This window comes from Oppia nitens, unplaced genomic scaffold, assembly GCF_028296485.1.
Source record: "Oppia nitens isolate AA-2021 unplaced genomic scaffold, nextdenovo-longstitch-racon4-pilon3 scaffold13_pilon_pilon_pilon, whole genome shotgun sequence".
NCBI classification, from domain to species: Eukaryota; Metazoa; Arthropoda; class Arachnida; order Sarcoptiformes; family Oppiidae; genus Oppia; species Oppia nitens.
The window spans coordinates 1,970,462-1,989,060 of record NW_026533192.1 but is presented as its reverse complement, the minus strand read 5'-3'; the positions used below and the strand labels follow the sequence as shown (position 1 = coordinate 1,989,060).

At 24.2% G+C, this 18,599-nt stretch overlaps 5 protein-coding genes across 7 annotated transcripts; all 5 read left to right on the top strand.

Annotated features, from left to right (window-relative positions):
* Window positions 1–1,190: 1,190 nt before the first annotated feature.
* On the top strand, window positions 1,191–5,703 carry LOC128960453 (putative ferric-chelate reductase 1 homolog). The gene is made up of 6 exons (XM_054306546.1): window positions 1,191–1,348; window positions 1,418–1,422; window positions 3,819–4,010; window positions 5,249–5,341; window positions 5,400–5,511; window positions 5,595–5,703. Exons 1-6 carry the CDS (start codon window positions 1,191–1,193, stop codon window positions 5,701–5,703), a joined length of 669 nt encoding a protein of 222 aa, XP_054162521.1.
* Window positions 5,704–7,654: 1,951 nt separating this feature from the next.
* Window positions 7,655–10,177, top strand: LOC128960446 (carcinine transporter-like). The gene is made up of 8 exons (XM_054306534.1): window positions 7,655–7,780; window positions 7,848–8,123; window positions 8,312–8,415; window positions 8,481–8,635; window positions 8,693–8,861; window positions 8,929–9,568; window positions 9,665–9,822; window positions 10,093–10,177. Exons 1-8 carry the CDS (start codon window positions 7,655–7,657, stop codon window positions 10,175–10,177), a joined length of 1,713 nt encoding a protein of 570 aa, XP_054162509.1.
* Window positions 10,178–10,850: 673 nt separating this feature from the next.
* Window positions 10,851–11,933, top strand: LOC128958458 (uncharacterized). Its single transcript, XM_054304319.1, has 2 exons — window positions 10,851–11,223; window positions 11,303–11,933. The coding sequence occupies exons 1-2, from the start codon at window positions 11,065–11,067 to the stop codon at window positions 11,687–11,689; spliced, it is 546 nt and encodes a 181-aa protein (XP_054160294.1). The 5' UTR covers window positions 10,851–11,064; the 3' UTR covers window positions 11,690–11,933.
* A 1,368-nt stretch (window positions 11,934–13,301) lies between these two features.
* LOC128958817 (uncharacterized) lies at window positions 13,302–14,539 on the top strand. 3 transcript variants are annotated; one of them, XM_054304772.1, is made up of 2 exons: window positions 13,302–13,418; window positions 13,806–14,539. In XM_054304772.1, coding segments are annotated over exons 1-2 (675 nt in total). In that variant the 5' UTR covers window positions 13,302–13,417; the 3' UTR covers window positions 14,480–14,539. The 3 variants fall into 3 exon arrangements, with proteins under 3 accessions (XP_054160747.1, XP_054160741.1, XP_054160732.1); XM_054304766.1 differs by lacking the exon at window positions 13,302–13,418 and adding an exon at window positions 13,493–13,549; XM_054304757.1 differs by lacking the exon at window positions 13,302–13,418 and adding an exon at window positions 13,659–13,723.
* A 759-nt stretch (window positions 14,540–15,298) lies between these two features.
* Window positions 15,299–18,259, top strand: LOC128958268 (lysine-specific demethylase 3A-like). The gene is made up of 3 exons (XM_054304088.1): window positions 15,299–15,348; window positions 15,471–16,780; window positions 16,854–18,259. The coding sequence occupies exons 1-3, from the start codon at window positions 15,333–15,335 to the stop codon at window positions 18,195–18,197; spliced, it is 2,670 nt and encodes an 889-aa protein (XP_054160063.1). The 5' UTR covers window positions 15,299–15,332; the 3' UTR covers window positions 18,198–18,259.
* Window positions 18,260–18,599: the final 340 nt, after the last annotated feature.

Below are 18,599 nucleotides of genomic sequence, written 5' to 3'. Positions count from 1 at the left end.
ACAGATAAAGTAGTGTTAACAAAAATTTTTTTAATAACTTACTAGTGATTAACATGAATTATAATAAATTGAAAGTATTAATTAATTAATAATTTAAAACCATTAAATTATTTTATACAATTAATGAATATATAAATGTATTGTAAAATTTCATAAAATATATAAATTATTAAATATGTGAACCAAATTTTATTTATTTATTGTAGGTTATATACAGTAAAATAATATAATTAAAATATAATAAAATAAAATCAGGTGATTTATGTTAAATTATAAATTAAATTTTTTAATTAGATATAAATGAAATAGATTACAAATAAAATTTTTATTTTAGTTACAATTTTACTGTTTTATAAATAACAAATATTTTACTAGAATTTCTAAAATTTATATTTAAAATTGTTTAATTAGATTGTTATCTTTTTTATTATACCAAATAAATAATTTATAGTATTATCTAACAATATTGTAGTTTACTATCGATATTACATTATTTATTACAGTATTTTATAACATTTGTGTCGATAAATATCAGTGACATTAAACACTTTTATTTAAGTGATCCTTCAGTTATATAACAATTGTATGAAAACATACGTAGTTTTGCAGACAAACGCACTTTTATTGTTTAATTCTTATATAAAAAGGTTATATAAAAAACTTTAGTATAAATAGTTAATAAATAGTATAAGTATTTTCGAGAAAAGTTGTTTTCATTAAATTTTGTAAAACAAACTTATAATATACCGGTATATAAATATCAACATATTATCAATAAAAACAAATATATCAATAATTTGAAGATTTTATATCAATTTCATATATGGCTTAATTCAATAATCATGTGTTTCTCAATGATTACAATAAATTTATAAAAAAAAGTTATAATTATAAGAATAAAAAGATAAATTAATGCCAATAAACAATTAAATAGGTTTTCCCGCTTACAGTCAACTACAGTATCATTTGATTGATAGAAAGGTAAGTCACTATATCGACACTCAATTATTTTAATCTCATATACTCTATGTTTAATGTACTATATATTTAATATAAAAACAGGTATATCATCACACAGTTACTCAAACTCGTATTGAACTTTTGACTACATGTCCATTGGATATATAATAAACAATTTAATTGCAATGAATTTTATGAATATTTGTTTGACATTTGTATTGTTGACTTCGATGTTATTGTCAGCGGAAGCACTTCCAAGACATATAAGCATAAGAAATAGCATTTCTGACAATAGCTTCACTGATGTTGTATTACAACATAGGAGTCAAGCGATTAGGGATTACTTGGAAAGGATGGATAAGGAGAGTGCTATTGCTGGCAGACCCCGGTATATAACAATATAATTAATTCATATTTTATCAATATAAATTTCATAATTTTTATTTTTAATTTATAGATTTGGTAGAAGCATATATACAAAAAAATTACATAATATATGATACTTATATATATATATTTGAGATCAACAAAACGTGATTTATCTTAAATGTTGTTTTTTGATCATTTAAATAATATTTAAGTTGACTTCTATTGACTTCAACCTACACCTGAAGGCCATCCCTTTCAATATACTATCAATGGTTGTGTAATAAGCAAACTCTGGTCTTTTGTTGGTTAAACTGTTGACAATTCGTTGTGTTTATTGTTATTATTATTATTTATTTATTTTAATTTAATTGCAACATAATTATAAGCAAATGCATACTCAAACCAAACAAATTTTGTTTGATTTGTAAAAAAATAATATGAATATGAAACAAAAGATAACCAAAATTGTCAATTATTGTCACTAAACACTCAATCAATGATATTATGATGTATTAATTTTCTCACATTTTATCTTATTATTAGTAATAATTTTAATGAAAGAAAAGCCCTAAAATCCCTTTCATTTAAATTCTGCATTTCATTTAAAATCTTATCTTTAGTGATATGACATAATATGTTTAAGTTTAATGTATTTTATTAAAAATATTTTTATATAATGAATAGTATTGCATTGTTATAACATTTACAGGATATAAATTGTAATTTATTACTTTATAATTTTATATAATAAAAAACAAAACATGTATAAAAAATTACTTGATAATAAATGTTTGTAAATAAAGCAATACACTGTACTAATTTTGATAATAAAATATTTATAGTAATTATTTAATTATATTAATTATTTATTTATTCTGTTATTTAAAATGTTTTAACCAAAATTGCATCTTAAAAATCAATTAAAGATAAATTACAATTAATAATTATTATTAGAGAAAAAATGAAAAAACATATTCTGTTTTTTTAATAAATTACAGCAATAGCTATAAAATTATTTAGAATTTTTCATTTTTAAATTCAGTAATATATTATAATATATTATATTTAAATCATTTAAAACTAAAGTAAAAACATGTTGATAATTTTATATATCATTATATATATATATCATAATATTTAAAGTAATTACAGTTTTTTATTAAGTAATTATATTTAATTATTTTGTAAACGTTTGCAATAAACGTGAGTCATTAAAAATTAATAGACAATTACAATACAGTAAATCAATACAATAATCACTTAATGTAATGTACAGTATATCATATTATATAATTTTTTTAATACCTAAAATTTCTCTCTCTCTCTCTCTCTCTCTCTCTCTCTCTCTCTCTCTCTCTCTCTCTCTCTCTACAAACAATACAATTATCTAATTTCTAATTTAAACAACCTTTTGTTAAAAAAATTAACTTTTAGATGTCTTTAATTAAAGAAATTATTAATAAATATCATTTTATCTAAATTATTATTTATCCAATGTTAACCATAAAGATTTACTCATTATTAGTATATTTTGATATCTATTTTTCACAAATTATTTTATAACTAAAAATTAACTTAATGCACCAATATCTATGTACTTATAAATTAATTAAGATTAATTCAATAAATACTCGAAAGTTATTTATAAATATATAAAATTAATTATAATTTATATATGAAAAATATTATTAGCAGTAATATAATAGTAAACAATTATAATTTTTAAAAATCGATAATTAAAAAATATTTTAAATATATTTTAAAACATAATAATCAATATTTTATAATTATCTATTTAAAAATAACTAATAGTAACTCAATAATAATACTATTTTAAAATGTCTTATTTTTGTTGGTTAAACTGTGGTTAGGATAGTGTGAAACTCATAAAAGCTTTTAAATTACTAAAGAAAGTATTTTGTGATTTATTTCACATAACATAGACATACAAGTGCTGACTGATAGGTAGGCGCACACAAACAGTTAAAAGAAAGGCTGACTTTTGTGGGTCAATACGTTATATAGATATTGTTAAATATTAACTTTAAATATTAAATGAATGAATTTTTGTTATTATTATTATATAAATAATATTACTCTTATTTTATACAACTATTGATTTTACTAAAGTTGATTTTTACAAACTATATTAAGAGTCTTTAAAATTTTCAATGAAATATTATTTATTTTTTTTAAATAAGTAAAAAATACTAAATCTATATTTTCAAAAAAATCAATTATAAGTGTTTTGTTTATTAATATTTTCATCATTTATTTCGAAACATTTGTCCTAATAATAATCAATAAAAGTTTTTAAAATGCTATGAAATCTCAATAATTTATAAATTAATAATATATTTTTATCATCACTTAATAATATCATAATTGTAAAATTTATATTTATTTTTGTTTAACGATTTATAAAAAAATGTTTATAAATGTCAATACACTAAGTTCAGTGTTTAATATGATAAATTTGTTATTGTTAGTGATATTAATAATTATATGTCAATTATGTCAAACATTTCCATCGGGAGCTCCGGTAGATGTTTGTGATTCACTAACCCCTCGACATGTGGGCACTCGGGCTTTAAACTCAAACGAATCGCCTTATTATTTGGTACAGTCGTCCAACAATTATGGGGACAACAATATTGACGGTCGAGTTAAAGGCATTAAAGGTTACTATTTTTGAAATACTCTGAACTTATTATAAACTCAATTAATTTATAACTTATGAAAGTATGCTTTAAGCAAAAGTCACGTTTATATCATTATATAAATGCTTTAAGTTATAACACATTATAACTAAATTAGTTGCATTTATCTTTATTTTAGATTTAACTTAAATATATTATATAAGATCAGCTATTGTCTATCAGTTTTGACTAATATAATAGTTATATATATAGTGATTATATTTGATACATATTGAACCAGGATTTATTAGTATCTCTGTCATCATTTATATTCAAGTACTTAATATTATTGTACTTATTATATACTTTTTTCGTTAAAATACTGTTTTATTAAAGTTTTTTATATGTCATGTCATTACATAACTTTTCTTATTTTTTATTATTTGCATTCAGTGATGATTAATCCATTATATTATTGATTAAAAATTTGTTTAAATTGTTATAATAAATATTCTTTAATATAGTTTAGTATTTTTATATTTTATGATTATTTATTGATTCTGTATATTATTAGATGTTTATTTTAAGATTTCGTTATAATATATTTTATTCAAATAAATACTTCATTAAAATCACAAAATTAATATAATATTATTAATAGTTTAATGAAATGTTTATTAAGTTTGTTTCGAAATAATTTTATCCGGAAATAATAATATTTAGGAAAAACATGTATAAATCTATTTTATGGTTTGTTAGATATGTCTCAACTTTAAGTAAATGTCAAAAATACATTATTTTATAAAAAAATAATAATATTTGTTTTAAAAACTAAATAAACTTATTATTTAATTATAATATAAAATACTTATTAAATTTTATTATTGTTATAATTATAATCTGATTTGCATAGAGATTACATTGACACATATTATATGTTAGTGAAAGTAAAAACCTTTTTAATAACAAACCCTTCAATATAGTGACCCTTCAAATGACAACAATTAAAAAATGATTTATTTTTAATGTTTGTGTCTTATAAACAATTATGTATATTTATGCCAAAATATATTATTATTAATGATAAAATTTATAACCTTATAATTATTAAATGATTTAATTAATAGACTAAAACACCCCTAATAATATAATATAAAATAATAATAATAATAATTGAATGAATCAGAACTTTATGACATTTTTTGATAAATCTTTTTAAGTATTATTAATGTTTATTTTGTAATGCATTTACATTTTAAATGATATGATTGAAAATACAGTTGAATTGGGCGGTGAACTGTTCAAAGGGTTCATCATTAAAGCCATCGATCCCTTAACGGGTAAACCCATCGGTAATTGGGTTAGATTTAAAGGTATAACTTTGTATTATATTTGTAAAGATATTAATTTATGTTAATATCATGTTATTAGGAACTGATATATTACCCTGTTCTGCCATTACACATACCAATCCTAAATCCAAACGACAGGCATCTCTAATATGGGTGCCATACCCGGGAACCAGAGGTTATGTTCAATTTGAGTAAGTTATCAAACAATGGCAACAAATTAATTGGTTAATTGCAGTTTAATTTTGACATTTTATAATCTTTAAATAATTTTTAGGGCAACAATTGTGCGATCTTTCGATGAATACTATACGGGATTGGTATCAGTATTACCTCATCAGCAAACTATACGTGAAAAAAATACACAACAACTGTCTAAAAGTTAACTTTTAACATCTTTTTTTTTAAACTATAAAATTTAACATTAGTTGACATTTAAATAAGTAAATAATTACTCTTAATTAGGGTTTGTAATGATTCCCTCCCTCGTCTTATTATTCAAAAGTTTCCTATTTTGCCTGTTCCCTGGGAACTCCTAGGAAATCTATTTCTTTGTGTTACCACATATTGAACCCTAAACAACACATTTTATTATAATGTTTGAAAAACAAATGTTATATTAAACTCCATTTGATAAATAATATGACTAAATTTATCAATTTGAAATTTATTTTTAAATATTTCAGTTAAATTTTATTCAAAATATTAAAGTTTTGGTACTATTTATTGTAATAATATAAATTATATTTTCCCATCTAACGTATTAGGGAAGGAAAATAAAATATGTTTCATATTTTCCGATAAAATTGGAGGGATTTTATTAGAGAACTTCACTCCCTTAGGACTCATTACAAACCATACTCTTTATATATTATCTAAATTAAAAATTTAATTTAATTTTGATGATCAAAATTTTTTTTATATGTGCAAAGAATTTAATTTATTAATTATTAATTAATTTTTGATTAATATTTTTACAAATGTTAATAAAATGATATACACGTTAATAATAATCCTATAAATTGTGCTATAATTATAAAATAGTAGATAAATTTAAATCTTACATAAATTATTTGAAAATTTGTATTTATATAAAGATATTGTATAATAATGTTGTTGTGAAATATTTAAAAATAATAAATTTTAATTAATGTTATTTAACAAATATTTTAATTTGTACAATATGTAAATTATCGCTCTAATTTTACTATTAACATAATTTTTAAAACTCAAATATTTTAATTATAACAATAATACATTAATAACAATAATTTAATTGAAATCATTCAGCGAAACCAAAATTATTAAGTAATTACTTTTTCAAAAAATAATAGTTATGTGTAATCTTACTGTAGTTTTATTAGTTTTATTGTTTTCATAATAGTTGCGGAAATTGTACATTTTAGACAAATTAATATTTATTTTTTTATAAAATTTGTTTAATTACTTAGAAAAATAAGTCAATCATTTTTATTTAATTATTTGTTTACAAAAAAATTTAATTAATATTATTATTTTAATTAATGGATTAATATTTTTGAAAAAAGTTGATAAAAGTCCTTCAGACAATTAAATTTGTTTATATATTTTATTGATTAAAACAAAATTAAATAAATAAAAAATATTATAAACATAAATTATTCAATAAAATAATTTGATAAAAATGATTAAAGTTTACATATGTTTATAGTGTTTATTTAATTTATAAATATGTTACACTTTTTTTATTTAGAAAGATTAAAGTTTTCTAATTTAAAAAATATTATTTGGAAAATTTTTGTAATTTTTTTATTTTAGTAACGTTTGAAAATTTATATAGCACCAAGTTAGTTTTAATCATTATGTTAAATTAAAATTTGAATTACAAAACAAAATCATTAAAAAACAAACACAGCATATATTAAACAAACAATTTTTATTTTATTATTATAATTTATAAAATATAAAATCATGCATTGTTATTATGAATATAGTTTATATCTATAAATTTATAATAGTTTATCGCTTGATTTAATGTTTTAAATTGTAAATAATTCATCAATTAACAGACCTTGATAACATTTTAGAGATTGTATTTTGTATGACAAGTTTTAATCAAATAAATATCTGCCATAAATATTTAATGTTAAATTAATTTATGATTTGGTTTTTAACTCAATTTGTTTAGACTTCCTCATCAAATAATACAGTAAACTATAATATCAATAAATTTGTATTTATGAAATAAAAGTAAAATATAAAAAAGTATAGTAACAATTTGATAATCATCATTTTAATAATTTTATTGAGATAAAGTTTCTTAACTTTTTTTTAATTATAATAACAAAGTTTTAAGACATGAATTTTGAAGATATTTTAGAAGAAGTGGGAGATTTTGGTTATTATCAAAAAAGAGTTGTATTGTTATACCTGATAGCGGCCGCTATTTTATTACCACTCTATTGTATGACAACTCTTTTTATGGTACGTTAACTTAGGGTTTAGCTATTAATATGATATTTAAAAATTAATTAATAATTATAATTAATAGGTATCAACACCTAAACACTTGTGCAAAGTGTGGCAATTTATTAATTTAACAATTGATGAACAAATATCATTAGTTAGTCCGTTAGTAGTGGACAGTTATGGAGTTAAAAAGCATGACTCGTGTAATATGTATGATATTGATTACGACTATTTGGCAAATGTGGCCAATATTTCAATATATAAACAACACATGAATTTAACTGAACTACCGATCAAATCGTGTACTAATGGCTGGGTATACGACACCACCAATTATGACGCCACTGCCGCTACTGCCGTATGTATTAAATATTATATGATTATTAACTTAATATTTACTATTTTATTTAATTTTTCATATTTTTACAATTAATGTAAAGGAATATAATCAGAAAATATAAAAAATGATTTATTTTACTAAATAATTGTTTAAAAAAATATTTTTAAATTTAAAATTGTTAATTATTTAATTAAATAAATCAATAGTTAGATCTAGTATGTGATAGAAGTCAATATGTCAATTTGGCACTAAGTATTGGAAGTATCGGTACAATAATTGGAACTCCATTTTTTGGATGGCTGTCCGATAAGTTACTCTAATATTTTTAATATTAATTGTTAACAAAAAAATGAAAGTTTTTTTTGTAATTAATAGAATAGGAAGAAGAAAGACCTTTCAGGTGACTGTTTTTGTTTGCATTATATCAACAATGAGTCCAACTATTCTTAGAGATACCACAAGTTTTCTTATATTTCGTGCTATTAATGGACTATTATTGCCATCATTTTATCAATTGCCATTTATTATACGTAAGTTAATTGATAATATTATAATATATTAAAATTTAATGTATAAAATTGAAACAGTTATTGAATCGGTGGGTCCGCGCGCTCGCACTATCATGAATTCAGTTGCATGTTTAGCATGGGTTGGAGGTCAATGTCTATTAGCACTGATAGCTTATCTGACCCGAGATTGGGTGCTATTGAATATGATTTCTTCGGCAACTATTATCATATTTTTTCTTTACTGGAAGTAATAAAACTTAGACAATATTTTTAATCAATAGATATAAAACTAATGCCTTTATATATAAATACAGAATACTACCGGAGTCTCCGCGATGGCTAATAGTTAATAATAAATACGAAGAGGCAGAGAAACAATTACTGGAAATGGCAAAACTTAATGGCAAACCACAACCACAACAATTAATATCAAAATTGAAAAGTGTCAGCAAATCTTTGACTTCAGATGAGAGCGAAAAGGTAGACAACGCTATAATGGTATTCATGAGGAATCCGGGTCTCAGAAGAAACATATTTATATTGACGAGTAATTGGGTTTGTTGTGCGGCAGTCTATTACGGAATTCAACTTAATTTATATAATTTTTCCGGCAATGAGTTTCTTAATTTTTTCCTGTTGTCTGTCGTTGAGTTCCCGGCCTATCTGGTCGGTTGGTTCGCAATTGAAACCCGATTAGGCCGTCGCTGGACTTTCTCAATGTTTTTATTTCTATGCGGTATATCATTGTGTGTGCCATCGCTGTTTCCGCCCGAGTATTCAACATTTACCACAATTATGGCAATGATTGGTAAATTTTGTAGTACCTTATGTTTTATGGTAGTTTACCAACAGGGGGCTGAAATGTACCCCACGGCCATTAGGAATCAGGGACTGGGCGTAGGCTCCATGATCTCATCATTGGCCACATTTATTATACCACACGTCATATATCTGGTAACTTTTATAGCTAAATCATATTTTCAAACAATATGCTGTATATTATCTTTAATTATTTAATATTCATATTTTATTATACTGTGTAATTCATAGGCACCGATTTGGGTATCATTATTCATAATGGGATTACTTTCAATTATATTCAGTGTAATCAGTACTTTATTACCCGAGACATTGAATGTCAATTTACCGCAAACTATACAAGAAGGCAATATATTTGRCAAAAATCAAAAATATTTCTCTCTCGCAAAGTATTAACATATATTCAGTTTTGAAACTATTTTGTTGAGTAAATACAGTATTATATAATTAAATTGACAATAAGATAAAAATATTTATATAAATTTATGTCAATTAAAATGATAAATTATAGAAATAGTTTTATGATATTTAAAATAAATTTAATTATATGATAATTATTCAACAAAAAAGCATTTTTATCAATAGATATTTAATACCTGTATATAAAATATTGAATAATCAATTTTATTAATATTTTTATTGTATTAAACTATTAATAGCACCAAAACAATCACAAGAATTGAGACCAACACCGATGGCAAAGAAATGAGAAATCTTTCATTTGTTAACTCAAATAACAATTAATAATTGCATTAATTTACAAACAATTGTGTAAATTAAGTAATTAAATTTAAAATAAATAATTAGTCAAATTAGATAATTACTCATTTTGTAATTTCAATTTTGTATAAAATAATAATATTCAAAGTTAACAATTTCGACAATAAAATTATAATATTATATATATATATATATATATATATATATCGTTAGACAATTATTTAGATTAGATAAGCATAACCTTTAAAAATATGATTCATCATAATATAGCTATAGCTGTATAAATGCTGTAATATAATGTTTAAAATTATGATAAAATTAAATATATTGGGATATTTCCCAATTTTTTGCTTTATATTAAAATAGCCTTCAAAATTATTTAACAATTATTATAAAATGTAACCCATTTATATAATCTTTATAATTTTATATACACTTTAATTTTTTATTAAATATTTCTAATTATTATGATATGCAATAAAATGAAAATCAATTATTTGATAATTTTTTAATTTTATTGTCAAATTTAGCGCAAAATTTGTAAAAAACGCGACAAAAATCAATGATAAATGTTTGCGTGCGTTAACAGTAATACTTGTTTAGCAGGTTTTCAATTGTATATTAATAACAAGTTTGTGAGTCATTAACCATTGATTTCAATGTTTTATGTGAAAGTAGTTAATATAATAAACATTTAAATTGATATTACATTTACTTTTTATATAACAAGTGTCGACACAACTATACAAACATATAGGAGTGTCACTCAATATATCATAATATAATATACATAAAAGTGACGGATATTTACAATATTTTTATACAAAAGTTGACATAACTTTGCCATCACTTCTCAAAATCATTTCTTGTATCCATTTTCTGTAATTCTTGTTATCTTCTCGTTAGACAACATGTCATTTGTGTTGGTGACGGCCGAAGATGTGTTATACGGACCAACTTGTATATCGACAGAGGACTCAGCACTTCATCAACAGATTTCCGATATCTCTGATTCAACCAAATATCTGACCATTTCGTCTAAACGCCGCCACAAATCAAAGGAAAGTGCTGTAAGTATGACTCATATCTGCAAAACTTAAGAAAACTTATTTTTTGAATGATATTAATTAGTTATGTGTTATTTAAAAGGAGAAATACAAGAGTGACAAAAGTGATAAAATTAAAGCAAAATATGAATCAAAACTGAAGGAAATGAAAGACAAGAATCCGGAAAAAACAGATAAATTGAGAGAAAAAATGGAGAAAATAGTTGAGAGAGAAAAACAAAGGATTGAAGTGATCGATGACAAGAAAGTCAAGTTTGATCCAAACGCCAAAGCAATGGTCATCAAAGTGGACGACGCGCCAGTTCGGGTCCTTAACAAACTGGCCGCTCTCGGCTATCAAATCACACCGAGTGCTGGTGGAGGTAGCGCTGGCTCACGAGCTGGTCAAGTGTGGACACTGTTCCGACCCGGATATGTGCCGCAGTTTTATCCCGATCTTAATAATCTCAATATTAAATGTGATTATTAAGGGATTCAATTGATTATCAAATAACAAAACTTAAATGATATGATAATTAAAATATCAAATGGGGTTTCAATGAAACTTTAAAATTTTAATTGCTTTTTATAAAATTAGCTTTATTGTATTGAATTATTTTGATTTTTAATTATAAATTACCGGTACATTTAAATACTGATTAAACACAAAAATACATTATAAAAAATAAAGTATATCAAATACTATAATTATTTATATATAGTATTAAATATTAATAAAATATAGTGTAAAGATTATGTAAATTATATTTTTTTGATTTTATGTATAATAAATCATTGAAATAATTAATATTAAATTAATTGAAAAATGACATAAACTTTATATTATAGTCAATTGATGTATAATAGTATAAAACTTTTGATCACTCAAACAACGGTCCCTCAAATCTATGAAAACATTGTGAACGTGACTTCACAACAGTCATCATAAAAGTCAAGACTAGAGCTTAAAAACTATTGACTTTAACTGAGAGTCTCAGACAATGTTTAAAAACCAAACCGTTTAAGAGTTAACCGATAGTCTTATAAATGTTTAAAATTCAACATTTATTGCTATTATTTTTAATATTAAATTTATTATTTATAAAAAGATTTAAACTATTGATTTAATTAAATATTTATATTATATTTTCAAAGCTATGGGTTTAACTGTTTGGGGTTTTTAAATATACAATCAGTTCGATCACATAATACAGTCTCAATAAAACCATTTTCATTGATTATATCTATTATTATAAGTTTTAAATGAATAGTGATTTAAATATAAGCACAAAATCATTTACAAACAAACAAAAAATTAATACATTTTATTATACGATTGCTTTTATACTATTTATTATATGATGAAACAATCATATAATAAAATGTACTAATTTTTTGTTTGTTTGTAAATGATTTTGTGCTTATATTAAATTATTAGACAATACATTGAAAAATATTTTTAGAAACCAAAACTCTTTCAATTTTCAATATGAATCATATATAATATGATATACTGTATAATCATATAGTAATATCAATAGTTTAATATAAAATATAGTTATTTAAATTATTTACAAAATTAAATTATTAGTTCAAAAAGTTAGAGGAAATAACATAACATTATATAATTTTTTTTTATAAAAGTTATTAAAACTAAATGTAAGTATCATATATCATATCAGTTATTCGTTATTTATTAAAAAATAATGTTTTTTAATTTAAAAATATTTTTACCATGGTTGTAATCATTTAATTAAATCATTTAATTAATTAAAGGCAATATTAGGTTAATGTGTAAAAAAGTTAATGTATTATTTAAGTACAATACAGTAAAATATTATTGATTGTAAAATTATTATTAAAAGATATAAAAATTACATTCAATTAGAAAATATAAAAATGCTTTAATTGAAAAAATTGACAATTATTTAGAAAAATACATTTAAATGTATAAAATATGAAACTATTTATATAATAATAACAGTCAATAACCTGATATTCAATAGACAGGCGTATCATAGCTTATGTACACAAAGTTTAAACAGTTGTCAATTCCCTCCAAAATATACAACAATTTGATGTTTGAATCGACTATCACTTGATGTCTATGTTATGCCAGTTATTGAGTCAATTGTTATACACATTACTATTGCATTGCTATTAATATATTAATTGATTTAACAATTGATTGTAAATAATCGCAATTATAATACATTTTAGTAAGTATTTTGAATTAATTAAATAATTTTAGTATAAAAATGAATGAATTAATGAATCAATCGATTGATTGTTTACACGAAAAACCTGTGGAAGACTTGAATGCCTTTTACTTTGAATGCATTACTTGATTGTAATAATCAATAGTTTTTTCTCAATAAGTATTCATTTTAATGATTATTTCATTTGACTAACAAATATCAAAAATATTATCAAAAATAATATCAAAAATAATATCAAATAAATTAAAAAGTTTTGTCAATCAATTGACAATAAATGAGTGAAATAATTGAATTATCATTTAAAGGTGTTATTGTTTTATACAAATTATTATATCATATATTAAATATAATTTATTTATTAATACAACTCTTGTATTTGTCTGTTAGTGAGCGCCAGATCTAAAGTGATGTCCAATTGGACATCGAGTTTAGTGGACAGTGAATCACCCGATGTTGTCGACCAACAAATGAAGAGTACTCATAAATCAAGTCATAATCGACTGAACCGGCGGTCGATATGTGATTCACCGATAAAAGACAACAATTCATTGAAAGTGCTGTCAAATAACAATTCAAGACATTTAACAAAAACAGATGATTCACACGAATTAACCAAAATTAAAAACAAATCAATTGTTGACCAAAATATAAATCATTCATTGCATGAACCAAATGAAGAGACAAAGTCAGAAATTTTAAGAAAATTACGAAAACATCGATTTTCGGCTAATTATTATAGTAATAACGGCGCTCCCGAAGTGTCCTCAAAAGTGATATCAAATGATAATAATGATAGTAAATCTGCCAATAAAGTGATTGACAAACAGATAACCAATGAAATGATAGAAATTAAGGACAATCTCAGTGCCAATACAAGAGTTGACCAAATTATAGCAAATGAAGAACAAAGTGATGACATTGAGTGTTGTTTTGTAAATAATTGTAACCAAAAAGTATCGACTTTTCACTTATTTGACAACAAATTCTGTTCTTCGAGATGTGCTGTCTATCAGTGGACACTTGACTTTCACAAGACTTTCGGTCAAACAAATATAGGTTAAGACATAATCTTATAACTAATATATTAAAACATATCAATAATTTAATAATAATATTGATAATTAATATCAAAAACAGTGCACCAATTATTAGGTTTCATAAATTCACAAAAATATTTTTTAATTACGTTATCGTATATGAAATTATTTTATTCATTTTAATGTATTTTATGATAATTTAATTTTTACATTTTTAAAATGAAATTTTGAAACTATAGTTGCCTTATATGGCGTGCAATTTCTTAAATAATTACCGGTTATATCTTTTATGGTATAAATTAATTACCTATAATATCAATGGCTAAATAATTTCAATCACATGTTGATTTAAAAATTTTGTAATAAATAGTTTAATAAATAAGATAGATAAATTTAATAATAAAAATCCATTCAATTATTTTATAATGTTTTCAATGTATAAAAATTTCGATAATTAAAAAGTAAAATAAATATAATTTTTAAGTCGATATTTACCGGAATTAATATTTATTATTACAAATGTTTAATAAATTTATACAATAATTTATTTTTAATACATTACATATCATATTTTCATTTACAATGACTGTACGGTCCCTACAGTTTCACATCAATTTGAATGTGACTCTAGTTTTGTCAACACATTTGACTATTTATACAAAACAATTGTCGCAAACATTTCGTTAGTAATAATAATAATAATAATAATAATAATGATATGATTTAGTTAATTGAATCCTTAATTTAATCTTAAGTTTGATTAATGATTGCATGCATTGCATGGCTTAACCATTGGTTTCGTTGATTTGCTTTAAATTTATGTTAATTATACAGTAGTTATATATATATCATATATATTATAGTTATATTACAGACAATGAATGATACTAAAGGTTTGTCACCGCAACTGATCCAATGATTTTGTGATAAATGTTTTGACTATTTGTTGATATTAACAATAGATAAGACTTTGTAATTGTTTTTTAAATATTAATATTAATAATGTTATATACAGTTAGCGCCCGAAATAAAGTATTACAGATGTGGAGCTCCGGCTATATTGAACACGACGTGACCACCAATCAGACCATACAACAAGTGATGACCACCAACACTGATCTCTGTGATGACCAATCATTGAATGCATACATTTTGTCGGAAACTACTGATATGATTGTGACAGACAAAGAGGTTACAAATGAAACACAACTGTCTGACCAAAAGACCACAGACATCAACATTACTAATGATAATCCAAGTAATGATAATCAAATAACTACAGAAGTAACAACTAATGTCATTGAAAGCAATCAGCAAATAAAGACAATAAGTGAGAAACATGAGACCAAAGAGCGAAAAATTAAGAGACATAAACCCAATAAAGTGGTAATCGTTAAGAAGTTAGGCCAACAAAAGTCTTTTCTTGATTTTATTGATCAGAAGTTTAATCCATTCAAAGAAGGCGTTGCTTTAATACAGGACAGACCGTGTAATCAATTTGTTCACGACTTTCCCGATCAACAGATTACGTGTTGTATGGATTGTATCGACAAAAAACGTGTGACACAGACGTGTCGTTTCTATCAATACAGAACTTTAATCAAAGAGAACGGACAGATGAAAGTATATGGTTTTGCTGAAGAGTCAAATGCATCAATTGGTGACTGCAGAGTATGGCTTCCAGAAGAAAATGTCAAGAAAATAATTATCGATAAAAATCACGCCAAATATCTATTGGGTTTTGTGAGTCAACAGTTTTGTCGGATTTATAACGACGAAAAAGATCTGAGACGAGACTTTGAAGCGATTACTTGGAAGAAACCCGTGAAAGGTATTAGAGAGTTGTGTGATATCTGTGAGACAACTATTTTCAACACACACTATGTCTGTCCCAACTGTGGTCTCGCTGTTTGTGTTGATTGCTATGTTTACCGAAGTCAGCAGTCGATGACAAATGAGAAGAAGTCACGACTAAATCACGACGAGTTTGGATGGCTTTTATGTCATAAGGATAAACATAAGGAAAAGCATGACATCAAAGATCTTCATTTGGCGCTATTCATCACTAAAGCTGTATTTGATTTCATCGATAACTTATCGCATGAGATACGTAACGAACATAAGATAAAAGGCATTTGTGAGTGTAGACAACTCGATGACAATCTTAATATGGATATTAAACATATCTATAGTGATGTCAATCTCAAGAGTCAATATTCAAATGTACCGCAACAATGGTTTTTTGACGAGAAATTATTAGTTTTAACAGATCCCAAATGTAAACAAAATATTGATTTATTTCAAGTTTTTTGGCTTAAGGGTTATGTAAGTATTATTACTACCGGTAATTATTTTTATAATATTACAGCTAATTATTTTTATTGTTATTTTTTGATAGCCTGTTATGATGCAAGGCGTCCATACATTACTGAAACAAGATTTATGGTCACCCGAATCATTTAACAAAAATTATGGTAAACAACAGAGTCGTTTAGTTAATTGCCTAAACGGTCACATAATGCCTAAGACATCGATTAGTGTTTTTTGGGACGGTTTTGAAGATGTGACCAAACGATTGCTCGATCAAAATACTGGTCAAGAAATGATACTTAAGCTGAAAGACTGGCCGCCGGACGCAGAGTTTCGCGATAAGCTTCCCATTTGGTACGATAATCTCATGGAAGCGTTGCCAATGAATGAATACACCCGATATGATGGTCCCCGAAATTTGGCTTCACGTTTGCCCAATTTCTTTGTTCGACCCGATTTAGGACCAAAGATGTACTGTGCGTATGGATCGGTAATGCATACCGACAAGGGATCAACAAACTTACACTTAGACATGAGTGATGCCGTCAATGTTATGGTTTATGTTGGAATCGCTCATAAAAATGGCGTACTTCTTGAAAGTCATATTAATGCTCAAAATGATGCGTTAGTTAAAGGCGGGTGCGATCAACAAATGATGGATAGAATGTTGACAAATGATCTCAAAGTGGGTGCCATTTGGCATATATGGCGTGCAGAAGATGCCAACAAAATCAGAGAATTCATTAGAAAAGTTGCAAAAGAGAGGAATATGAAGAGTAATGAAATAACTACGGATCCAATTCATGATCAAAGTTGGTATTTGGATGAAACACTTCGCACAAGACTTGAACAAGAATATGGAGTTAGAGGTATGGCTATTGCCCAGTGTTTAGGTGATGGTATCTTAGTGCCGGCGGGAGCACCACATCAGGTCCAAAACATACACTCGTGTATCAAAGTCGCCGGTGAGTTCGTGTCCCCCGAAAATGTTGGACATTGTGTGTCACTAACTCAAGAATTTCGTAAGCTATCCAAACGCCACAACAACCACGAAGACAAACTGCAGATTAAAAATATTATATATCACACAATCAAAGATTGTCTCTCAGTTTTAGTGTCATCTTCTTCGATATCCAGAACTATTTCATTGTTCAAACCAACCGCACAACCGATACTTAATATACAATTGTCTCCCAATAAGTTAAAGAAAATAAAAATACCTAAAAAGGTATCCAAAAGTGAAATAATTTCGAAATCGGTGTCTGAACCACCCGTCCTATTAGATGCTAACAATGATGACATAAATGGACAAACATCTCAACCAATGGACACAAATGCAAATTTGCCGCCACTTTTGATTCCGTTCAACGAAATTGAAAATAATAGCTCTATTGCTGATGATTTAGGCGATTCAAACATAGATACCATTTAACAAATAGTGTTTTTAAAAGTTATTTTAATTTGTAAATAATGTTGTGTTCATTTTTTGCTATATATACGATTGAAATTTATTATTTAAAGATAAATATTACCATAAATTATTGTATTGCAATTACCGGTAATTAGACTATTTTAAAATTTATAATCTTATTATTTAATTGAAATTCATTTATATTCCAAACAAATCTTCAAATAATAAACAATACGGTAGTAAACAATTAAACATAGGATTTAAAAATTTTTAAGTATATAAATTTATATTAATTGATATGTTTATAAAAATACAATCAAATTTTTTGTTATTGTATTATGTTTAAATTATTGTAATAGTTAATTTTAATATTTTTTTTTTAAATTTTAAACATTWTACTAATAAATATTGTTTTTCTAATTT

Excerpts from the sequence above, each read along its gene's own strand:
- LOC128960453 (XM_054306546.1), top strand. The coding sequence starts at position 1,191 with ATGTTATTGTCAGCGGAAGCACTTCCAAGACATATAAGCATAAGAAAT. Across the intron at positions 4,011-5,248 it reads TCGAGTTAAAGGCATTAAAG|TTGAATTGGGCGGTGAACTG; the intron begins GTTACTATTTTT and ends TTGAAAATACAG. Across the intron at positions 5,512-5,594 it reads AGAGGTTATGTTCAATTTGA|GGCAACAATTGTGCGATCTT; the intron begins GTAAGTTATCAA and ends AATAATTTTTAG.
- LOC128958458 (XM_054304319.1), top strand. The coding sequence starts at position 11,065 with ATGTCATTTGTGTTGGTGACGGCCGAAGATGTGTTATACGGACCAACT. Across the intron at positions 11,224-11,302 it reads ACAAATCAAAGGAAAGTGCT|GAGAAATACAAGAGTGACAA; the intron begins GTAAGTATGACT and ends GTTATTTAAAAG.
- LOC128958817 (XM_054304766.1), top strand. The coding sequence starts at position 13,519 with ATGCCTTTTACTTTGAATGCATTACTTGATT. Across the intron at positions 13,550-13,805 it reads TTTGAATGCATTACTTGATT|TGAGCGCCAGATCTAAAGTG; the intron begins GTAATAATCAAT and ends TTTGTCTGTTAG.
- LOC128958268 (XM_054304088.1), top strand. Across the intron at positions 16,781-16,853 it reads TTTTTTGGCTTAAGGGTTAT|CCTGTTATGATGCAAGGCGT; the intron begins GTAAGTATTATT and ends ATTTTTTGATAG.